Source organism: Hyperolius riggenbachi, chromosome 11 (genome assembly GCF_040937935.1).
Source record: "Hyperolius riggenbachi isolate aHypRig1 chromosome 11, aHypRig1.pri, whole genome shotgun sequence".
In the NCBI taxonomy this organism is placed as follows: Eukaryota; Metazoa; Chordata; class Amphibia; order Anura; family Hyperoliidae; genus Hyperolius; species Hyperolius riggenbachi.
Window position 1 is genome coordinate 6,960,395 of NC_090656.1, and position 11,531 is coordinate 6,971,925.

The following is an 11,531-nucleotide window of genomic DNA, read 5'->3' on the forward strand; positions in this document are numbered from 1 at the left end:
TTGATGCTTTTTCCACAAGGACTAGAATAATAAACTAACTTGTAGGAAAAGAATAAGCAGAGAGTGTGTCTGGAGAGGGAGGATACAGCCTCATTATTCAGAGCCCAACCTCAAGACTGCCACAGCCGACACACCATGATGCAAGCATCCCATTCCATCCCTCCAATCACGACTCATGTGCAAGGCTCGTTATTCCTCTCTACTTACTGTTCAAGGTTGAGCTTGTTAAAGATTTCAACAGTCGTCTCCAGAACTTTGTCCACATAATCCACTCGGTCTGGGTAGCACTTCATGGCCAGATTAATAAGAGACACTTGCAGCGACACAACGTCTTCTGAGGGCATGTCCTGCCGGGACTGAGGGAGGAGGAGGAGGAGGGAGAAGACAACATCAGTGCTGCACACATAAAAAGCTGCTCTCACCATAACCGGCAGATCAGCAGCATTAGCATTCTGCCAAAGAACAACCGCCACCAGTCACCTCTAAAAATGCCATCAGTTCAGCACGGATTTATGTATGTGCATTTAATAGGATATCAATTTAAATTCATTATACATAAATGATTTGTAAAAAATAAATAAATACTTCACAAAATAATAGAATGACCCACTGTTGGACCAAGAGCTGCCCGCTCACTTACAGCCCGTCTCAAGCATTCCCCCTCCTTTTTACTGAGACCCATGCAAATGGGTAGAAAAGGGATTTTTTTTTTATTACCAGTGGAAGACACGCCTCCCTGCTAATAGCCTATTGTGGTTTCAGAGTGATAAAACCGGCAGGCCGCAGGAGATCGCTGAGGAGGAAATAAGGGACTGCGCATTTCTGCAGCAGCGATATTGGTTTTTGTTTAAAAAAAAAAAAAAAAAAGTAATTTTGCAAATAAATTACTCATTTATACAGGATTGGAAGGGACAACACAGGGGAAAAAATCCAACAAAATGCAACTACACCAATGCAGGAGACATGGTCCCACAGAGGATGTGGTATTGTTTTTATATATTGTAACAGCCTTTGCTTAAAGTGAACCTCCAGACTAAAAATCTACTCAGCAGCACTGAAAAGGCTTGGTGTTTAACAGTTTCACAGCATCAGAATTTTCTTATAGAATTCTCATTTTTAGCTGCATTTTTAGCTAAGCTCCGGCCCATCAAAGAAAACTGCCCGGGCTTTTTTTCCCTGATCCTGTGCAAAGCATGAAGGGATTTCCTATGTTGTTATTGATGGTGTCTCGCAACTAGGAGGGGTGATAAGGACCCTGGACAGTTGGGAACTGTGTCTCCTGCTCCCTGTCACCTTCTTTCAACCAAAAAGATGGCTGCTCCCATGAAATCACAAACATTTGCCTGTTCTTTTAAAACAGGGTGGGTAAGAGATTCTATTACCCATCTATTTTAATTAACATAACTAATGTAACTTAATGACAGTATGTTTGTTTAGGCTGACGTTCCTCTTTAAAGAAAACCAGAGCTCACGTAAGTAAAAAGATTTACACGTACCTGGGGCTTCCTCCAGCCCCATCCACACGGATCGCTCCCACGCCGCCGCCCTCCGCTGCCCGCAGCGGGTCCCGTCACTGACGTCAGTCGGCTCCTGTCTACACAGGATAAGTGCGCGGTTTGCGTAACTCTCCAACAGCTGCTGGAGAAATATGTAGAGGGCGCACGTCTCTTAGTTCAGACTGGCTCCGACTGATGGCAGTGAAGGGGCCCGGTACAGAAGCTGCGGGCAGCTTGGGAGCGATCCGAGCGGATGGGGCTGGAGGAAGCCCTATCCACTCGGAAGCTCCAATATTTGACCCTCTTAAGCAGGGATTTTTTATTGTTTCTAGTATAAGTCTACCCAGCAATGTTAATGGCTGCTCTGCATAAAGTACTGCAGCCATTAAGCTCTCCTGGCCCTAAACTGCAGCCAATAACTCCTCCAGGTCCCCAAGTACAGCCATTATCCACACCCCCTCCATGGTAAGCACTGCAGCTCAGTATCTTTCTCTATGCCCTTTCCTTGTTAATTGTTGTACCCAGGATTTTCAGACTTAGGTTTTTTATGCATTTCATTCATCGAGAAAGTGTCAGTCACCACCAATTGGTACAAATGAGAACGGCTAGGAGTCTGAAAATTAGGTCTGCCTTGAATATAAGTCGACCCCTATACTTTTATTGAGCAAGACCTAAATTACTGGTTGGCTAGGCTGTGTGGTTTTCCATGAGAATAGCAGATGTCCAAGTTGGTAATGGTAAAAACTGAAGAGGTAACTGAAGCGTACAGCTTCCTCATTTTCAAGAGCAATAACAATGGATGCTGCTGTTTGGGTGTCTATGCGGGCTGTCCTGATGCGATGCGTCAGGCTCTTGCTTTTTGAAGTCATTTCCTCCAATTACCTTCTATAGTAAGAAAGGAATGATGAATTTCACAAATCCAGCCCTAGGACAAAGCTTCCAGTACAAGAATAGGCCTTTCCAGCCCGCGTTTCCATTTCAGGAAATGTACGTACATTTTTTCGTCATGCAAGCGCAGGAATTGTAATAGGGGCGAGTGAATCATGCAAATAACAGGTAATTACTGCAGCACTATTTTCAGGATGTTCTGCATAGCTTTCTGTGAGTCACTGTGACATTATTCAGAGATTACACAGAGTCCAGCAGTCACCATGGAACTCCATATTCTTAAAGGACAACCAAGGTGACATGTGACATGATGAGATAGACACGTGTATGTACAATGTCTAGCACACACATATCTAGGCTGTGTTCCTTTTTTACTTAATCTGTCTGAAAGAGTTAAACATCAGGTGTACAAGTGACAGTTTCTATCGGGACCGAGTCAGACTGAGTCAGATGCAGCATAAACTTCATGATAAGAAATTACAGCCATAAAACACTTTCCTGTTAGTAAATGGCTTTTCAGAGAGCAGGAAAGAGATAACAAAAGATCGATAATTCATACATTTGAGCTCTGGCATACTTCAATGAAGGTGTCATTTAGCAGAGACAATAAAACAGTAAAAACTTAAAAATTAGATTTAAATCTAAAAAAAAAAAAAAAAAAACAGTGTGATATCTAAAAAAAAAGGCATTTTAGGAGGAGGAGGATAGATACAATTGTTATTCTCATCAGTTTATTTTCACCTCGGATGTCCTTTAAGACTACTGACGGCCAATGCATAGAACTACCTATCAGAGATGGTCTGTAAGATGCAGGTAATTCCACCTTGAATGCAAATTTACTGCAAATTGTATGCATCTTGGAACTGGCCAAAAACCATTGGGAAGGCCCTCTGATTGGTCCAATTCCAAGCTGCATACAATTTGCATTACATTTGAATCCCTGTTGGAATTATTTACCTCCCATTGGCCATCTGTAAAGCTCAGTGTGTGGATCAGGCTGGGGTATAAACAAGTAAAGTTTTGAAAGGAATGTACTGCGATTTTTCACATTTTTGTTTCATTTTTAGTATTTAAAATGCACCTGACCTTCTTACAGAAGAGCATTTTTGGGGATATGGAGCGATTTTACACGAGAAGACTTGGCTTCCAGTCTCCAATTCATCTCACAGATTTTCCATTGGGTTGAGGTCTGGACTCTGGGCAGGCCAATTAAGTCCCACTGCACCAAACTTGCTCATCCATGTCTTTATGGACCTTGGTTTGTGTATTGGTGCGCAATTGTGTTGGAACAGGAGGGGGCCAGCCCCAAATATTCATAATTCCTGTCACTGGAACTAAGGGGCCAAGTACAACTCCTGAAGACAACCCCACAACATAACCCCCCCCTCTACCAAACTCTGCACATGGCACAACGCAGTCAGGCGTATACCTTTCTCCTGGCATTTCCCAAACCCAGGCTTGTCCATTGTATTGCCGGAGAAGTGTGATTTGCCACTTTAGAGAACAAGTCTCCGCTGTTGTAGAGTCCAGTGGTAGAGTGCTTTATACTGCTGCATCTGACGCTATGCATTGCACTTCGTAATGTAAGGCTTGGATGCAACTATTAAGCCATGGAAACCCATTCCCTGAAGCTCTCCATTCACTGCAGTGTTCTCCCCAGGCTCTTTTAGCCGGGTGCCCCACCCGGCTAGTTTTGGTGAGCACCCGGCTGTCATCGACTCATTTCCTCCTGTGCTGTAAGCAGAGTTGTGCAGAGAAGCACCGGGCCCTGAATTCTCTCATCTTGCCCCACCCGGCTACTTTTTCATGGCACCCGGCTGGAAATCATTTCTGGGGAGAACAATGCCCTATGCCTGAAGTCTGGAGGTCTGTAGCTACTGACTCTGCAGAAAGGTGGTGACTTCGGCACAATGTGCGCTGCAGTAAGCCCCGGAAAGTATAAATCCAGCCATATGAAACATCCCAGGTTTCCTTTAAGCACTACAGTGTGTATATTTGTTGTTCTAGCATGACCCACAAATGCTATGAATAATGAATGGGGTAAAATCTGCACAATGCCCCCATGAAAACGCAATAATACTCTAGCAAACAGAGAACAGAGCTAAACACGGAATGCACCATATGGACAGAAAACAGGGATATATAACAGTCCTATCAGCTGAAATCCAAATATTTAATCAAAGACCTTCTCAAACCTGGCGCTAATCAGCCGTACCAATAACAGAACCGTAGAATGACATCTGTGGGACAAACTCTCCCCAAATACAGCAAGGCTGATTATATTTGGAAATGATTTGCCCGCAGATGTCGTTTTACGGCTGCATTATTAATATGGCTGATTAAGCCCACATTTTACAAGGATTTCAATTAAATATTTGAATTTTAGCTGATTGGATGTCTTATCAGTGTTTTTCTGTCCATATGTCCTCTATTTACAATAACCTCCTAAACAGGAAATCCTAATTTGAACTTGAGAGACAGAAATGCCTGGTGGTTCTGGACTACTTTCTATCTATCTATCTATCTATCTATCTATCTATCTATCTATCTATCTATCTATCTATCTATCTGTTTGCAGCACCTAAACACACCCAACAGTTTGGACGATAGGGCGTAAAGAGTTGTACATGTATACGAGTCTTCATATTTTTAGCCATAACCCTGGTTTAGCAACATTGCAGCCAAAGAGACCAGCAGGGTTGCCAGGCAACTGGCATTGCTTAAAAGGAAATAAATATGGCAGCCTCCATATCCCTCAGGTCAGGTGTCCTTTAAAAGTTGTGCAGTAATGGTTTTGGATAACGTGTTTAAACGGAGGGGGAATGTAGACCTAATGAGAGCAGGATGAAGATGATGACTCCTATAGTGTTTTCTCCTCACCTGGATGACTGTGGCCACTTGCTGGGAGAAGATATCGAATAGTTTGATATCGGCTGGGATGCCTGGCCCGTCCTCTCTGTGCGCAAACAGTGCTAACCTGCGGGGAGATCAGACAATACGGAGCTCAGAGGACTCACCAATTCCAAGTCACAGAGGAAAAGAAAAGCATTTAAAGCGAGTCCGATATCTGCATCAACTCCGGGCTTACCTGTCAATTAAAGCAATGATGATGTTCTTCACGTTGACGTTTTGGTGGAGCTCTGCGCAGGCTCGGAGGAAAGGATTCAGTGTCTGCAGGTGGAACTCATCGGGGAAGACCTGCAACCAAATCACAGGGCTCACAAGAAAACGATTGAAGAGTTACTTAAACTTAGTACAAAGTCTACAGTGTGTGTCATCGCTACTCAAGGCACTAAGGGGTCGATAGCCTATCATAGCGGCCAATGTCTAGCAAGGGGTGTGGCTTCAAACTGACAGAGCCACCCCTATCCCCTCTGCAGGCACAAAAGTCCATGTTCACATAACCAAACCACACTCACCGCATTAGACTCCAGGTCAGTAATGGGCAAACTATGGCTACCTATACTGGGGTAGGGGGAGGCTACCTAATACTGGGGGCATATCTGACTACATGTAATGGGGGAGGGGGGGAGCGACGCAAAGGTGGGGCAATCCTAGCTACCTATAATGGGGGAGAGACCTACCTAATACTGGGTGGGCACATATGGCTACCTATACTGGCGGAGGGGGCTGCATAATACTGGGGGCACGCCTGGCTGCCTATACTGGGGGAGGGGGCTGCATAATACTAGGGGCACGCCTGGCTGCTTATACTGGGGGAGGGGGCTGCATAATACTAGGGGCACGCCTGGCTGCCTATACTGGGGGAGGGGGCTGCATAATACTAGGGGCACGCCTGGCTGCCTATACTGGGGGAGGGGGCTGCATAATACTAGGGGCACGCCTGGCTACCTATACTGGGGGAGGGGGCTGCATAATACTAGGGGCACGCCTGGCTGCCTATACTGGGGGAGGGGGCTGCATAATACTAGGGGCACGCCTGGCTGCCTATACTGGGGGAGGGGGCTGCATAATACTAGGGGCACGCCTGGCTACCTATACTGGCGGAGGGGACTGCATAATACTAGGGGCACGCCTGGCTGCCTATACTGGGGGAGGGGGCTGCATAATACTGGGGGCTTGCCTGGCTGCCTATACTGGGGGAGGGGGCTGCATAATACTAGGGGCACGCCTGGCTGCCTATACTGGGGGAGGGGGCTGCATAATACTAGGGGCACGCCTGGCTGCCTATACTGGGGGAGGGGGTTGCATAATACTAGGGGCACGCCTGGCTACCTATACTGGGGGAGGGGGCTGCATAATACTAGGGGCACGCCTGGCTGCCTATACTGGGGGAGGGGGCTGCATAATACTAGGGGCACGCCTGGCTACCTATACTGGCGGAGGGGACTGCATAATACTAGGGGCACGCCTGGCTGCCTATACTGGGGGAGGGGGTTGCATAATACTGGGGGCACGCCTGGCTACCTATACTGGGGGAGGGGGCTGCATAATACTAGGGGCACGCCTGGCTGCCTATACTGGGGGAGGGGACTGCATAATACTAGGGGCACGCCTGGCTGCCTATACTGGGGGAGGGGGTTGCATAATACTGGGGGCACGCCTGGCTACCTATACTGGGGGAGGGAGCTGCATAATACTAGGGGCACGCCTGGCTGCCTATACTGGGGGAGGGGGCTGCATAATACTAGGGGCACGCCTGGCTGCCTATACTGGGGGAGGGGGCTGCATAATACTAGGGGCACGCCTGGCTGCCTATACTGGGGGAGGGGGCTGCATAATACTGGGGGCACGCCTGGCTACCTATACTGGGGGAGGGGGCTGCATAATACTAGGGGCACGCCTGGCTACCTATACTGGGGGAGGGGGCTGCATAATACTGGGGGCACGCCTGGCTGCCTATACTGGGGGAGGGGGCTGCATAATCCTGGGGACACACCTCTCTCTGCTACATGAACTTGGGACCAACCTAAGACTGGGGGCACAGCTATCTCTACACTGGGGGAGAGGGTAACAATACTGGGGGACAGGACTGGGGGGAGGCACATCAGCTACCTATACTGGTTCAGCTCCTGTCAAATTTAAGAACCCTTTGTGGCCTACGAGTTAAAACGTTTGCCCACCCCCGTTCTAGATCCTTAACGTGCTACACGTCGTGGCTCACACAAACTATTGACGTCATTGAAACAAATTTACACAGCAAAGAAACGACAAGTAGTTTAAACGAAAATGTTCACACACATCGATATGTTATACGATTAGGTTGTTCGAAAACCGTGCGTGCAACTGGAAGTGACAGCTCCTATGACGTATGCGCATGCTCTGGATCAATGGAACAAATTGTACACATCCGACAACTGCACGATATCTGCCCAACAGTCGACTGAATTGATCCACCAGCTGGATCGTGCAGAATACCAAACATCGGTCGCTCGCCATTGTCATTTAGCTACATTTTTCACAATTGTCATCCAAAAAAATAAAATCTGTTGTTCGTCAAACGTTTACACGACTTTTATCTAACATGTGTATAAGGCTTTGATGGGCAACTACCTGGGCTGATTCTAGGCACAAAGCTGCTTGTGTATAGATCAAGCAGAGATACACAGAGTGGTGCTGTGCTGCCTGCAGGCCTCTATAACAGCTATAATATGCCTGCCAGTTAGACCAATGCTCATATCTATTATATATCTGTACCGGCAATAACTGATCAGGCCTATTCTCACTACAGGATTTACATTAACAGGAGGACCTCCTCACTTGTCCAAGAAGCACATGCACTGCTGACTCGCTCCCTCCATCCAAGGAAAGAGGACACAAATGGTGTGGATTGCCACAGTCAGGCAAGCAATGCACTGGAGTCAGCGGACAGGGAGCGGGATTTGCAATGAGGCCAGTGGTATCTGCTTACCTGTATGATGCACTCCATGAGGTACTCCTGAGCCAGGGCATCCCTGCAGTTTACCACCTGCTCCAAAATCCCAGGCAAGACAATCTGCAAGAGACACAGAAGACATCAGCCTCAAGGTGGCCATACACGGGTCAATATTCAGACAGCTTCGATTACTTTTCTGAGGCAGACATCCTTTACTGCGCCTTTGTGAAGTGCCGCTGTCAGTCAGGTCCACGTCCAAAGTGCACTGTGCAGGAGCAGAACTACTGTGCCTGCACACTACACTGCGGACAACGTGGACTTTATTGCGCAGTAGTAGCAGTCAGCCTCTGTACCGGTGGGGACCCGGGCCGGGGGCTGCGAGCGGAGATACTGCATGGGACAGGTCAGCTGCAAGGGTCCGAAGGGAGCCCGGGCAAATAGAGCGGGGGGGGGGGGGGGGGGGGACATTATTTGGTTGATCACTCCTTTAAATAGGGGACACGAACGGGGGCAGGACCACGAGCATGGCGACTTCATTCAGTGCAGCAATTTCACGTTGGAATGTACAGGAAGGCTTTTTAGGATTTGAAATTCACGTCCTGAAATCTCAAGAGGTTAAAGGATACTGGAAGTGACATGTGACATGATGAGACAGACATGGGTATGTACAGTGCCTAACACACAAATAACTATGCTGTGTTCCTTTTTTTCTTTCTCAGCCTGAAAGAGTTAAATATCAGGTATGTAAGTGGCTGACTCAGTCCTGACTCAGACAGGAAGTGACTACAGTGTGACCCTCACTGATAAGGAATTCCAACTATAAAACACTTTCCTAGCAGAAAATGGCTTCTGAGAGCAAGAAAGAGATAACAAAGGTCAATAGTTCATAGATTTCAGCTCTGGCACACTTCAATGAAATTTGTCATTGAGCAAAAACAATAAAACCGTTACATTTAAAAAGTGGATTTAAACATTAAAAAAAAAAAACTGTGGAATATCTTAAAAATTCTTTTTTAGGAGAAGGAAGATAGATACAATCGTTTAATTCATTAGTTTATTTTCGCCTCGGGTGTCCTTTAAGCTAGTGCAGATAGAGGTCCAATCAATGCAAGTTGGGAGTGGAGCGCTTCTAATGCAGGACTGAGCCGCAATTGACTCGTGTAGGGCTAGATTTCAGGGGCGTCACACACATTACTATGCAGCTCTTCCACAAACTGATCTATTGCTTTTCATTCGCAGGCATGTGCAGCACACACCTCATTTTTGGACAATCACCTTTAATCAGGTTTGGTGACTCTGCACTTACATACCTGCTTATATCGCTCCACATTCACCCCCTCCAGCTGGCTCAGGCGGACCAGGTTTGTTCCCACCAGGATCCGCAGCTCCTGCCGCTCCCGCTCCCGTTTCTCCTTGTCGCGGCTGTGGCCCTGGTGCTGCATCCGTACCCACAGCTTGTTCATCTCGGCGAAATTCAGCAGCACAAAATCCATGGAGTCGCTGATGTCGCCTGTGGACTCCTCACTGTGAAAGACAAGCACATGAGAGGAGCAGGAGCAGCGACACAACAAGTCTATCTCCATAACCCCGCTGCCCCATCATCCACTATAGCTTTATAATTCAGGCTTTAAAAAACAAAAAACAAACAAACAAACAAAAAAACAAAGACCTAATTTTTTGGCATAATTTAAAGAGAACCTGAGGTGGGGTTCTGACGATGCAATCTATGTACAGAGGCTGGGTCTGCGTATAGAGCCCAGCCTCTGTTGCCATTTCAATCCCCCCTAAGCCCCCCCTGCGCTCTGCTATCCCCCATAAATCACAGCCGCGCTGTGTTTATATCTGTGCTGTCAGTCTGCTGCTCCCTCCGCCTCCTGCATAGCTCCGGTCCCCGCCCACGTCCCTTCCCTCCAATCAGCGGCGAGGGAGCCCGCTGTGACACGCTGCATGTCGGCAGCGCTAGCAGAGCACAGGGGGGGCTTAGGGGGGATCTGTATAGCAACAGAGGCTGGGCTGTATAGGCAGACCCAGCCTCTGTATGCGGATTTTATTGTCAGAACCCCACCTCGGGTTCTCTTTAAATGAACACGATTTCAAAAGCATACAAAAACTGTTCATGAACTAGGGCTTTAAAGCCAAACTCGAATCAAAACTTTTAAAGGTTTTGAGGGAAAGTAAAAATGTATACATACCTGGGGCTTCCTCCAGCCCCCTCGAGCCTGATCACTTCCACGCTGCCCCGCCTCCTTGGTCCTCCGTAACGGGTATTGTAAGTTTTGCCAGTCCGGGCTAACTGCACAAGCGCAGCCCAACCACGTGCGCGACCCCCATAACGCTCCTGCGGCTGGGAACATTCTGCGCCTGCACAGTACTACTGCGCGGATGCAGAACGATCCCAGCCACAGGAGGAAGACAGGGGAGCGAGCACAGCCTGACTGCGCATGCACCAACTCGCCAAACTTACAGAACCAGAAGGCGGAGGTCGGCGGCGTGGGAGTGATCAGGCCGGAGGAAGCCCCAGGTATGTATACATTTTTACTATCTCCCATCTCTGGTACACTTTAAAGTGAACCCAGGTGAGAAGGATATGGAGGCTGCCATATTTATTTTCTTTTAAGCAATACCAGTTGCCTGGCTGTCCTGCTGATCCTCTGACGCTAATACTTTTAGCCATAGCCCCTGAACAAGCATGCAGCAGATCAGGTGTTTCTGACATTATTGTCAGATCTGACAAGATTAGCTGCATGCTTGTTTCTGGTGTGATTCAGACTAGTGCAGCCAAAGAGATCAGCAGGACAGCCAGGCAACTGGTATTGTTTCAATGGAAATAAATATGGCCGCCTCCACATCACTCTCACCTCGGATTAATTTTAATACCATTTTAGAGAGAGCGAGAGCGAGAGAGAGCGAGAGAGAGAGAGAGCGAGAGAGAGATGAGTCCCTCTTATTAACTACTGATCATCAGTGAATGTCTCACAAAACGTAACAGAAACAGCGTTCCATAGAGACATGAAAAGTAATAAAGCATAAGGTGGCCATACACTATATCAGTATTGCGGCAATGATCTCTGTTGGATTTGATCATTATGACCAAGTCGGCTGAATATCAGAATCAGAATAATGTATTTCTCCAAGTACAGCGGGGGTTGTACCTGGAATTATTTTTGGCACATACAGGGTCGGCGATGAGGCAGTAACAGCAAAACAGTATAAAGTACAACTAGTTACAGCAATAGCAATCATCATATACATTACACAATACACTAATACAGTGGAGGCCCAGAGGTCCGTCTGAGTGCTATGTCGAGCAG

The 11,531-nt window shown here is 47.4% G+C and overlaps 1 protein-coding gene across 1 annotated transcript in view; it reads right to left on the reverse strand.

Annotated features, from left to right (window-relative positions):
* Positions 1–11,531, reverse strand: part of VPS35 (VPS35 retromer complex component) — a 167,086-nt gene that overhangs the window by 94,319 nt on the left and 61,236 nt on the right. The window contains exons 6-10 of the mRNA XM_068260997.1: positions 9,531–9,744; positions 8,257–8,340; positions 5,473–5,582; positions 5,265–5,361; positions 208–356 (exon numbers count right to left, since the gene is read on the reverse strand). Coding sequence (XP_068117098.1) covers positions 208–356; positions 5,265–5,361; positions 5,473–5,582; positions 8,257–8,340; positions 9,531–9,744 — 654 coding nt within the window. The remainder of the gene's footprint in view (positions 1–207; positions 357–5,264; positions 5,362–5,472; positions 5,583–8,256; positions 8,341–9,530; positions 9,745–11,531) is intronic.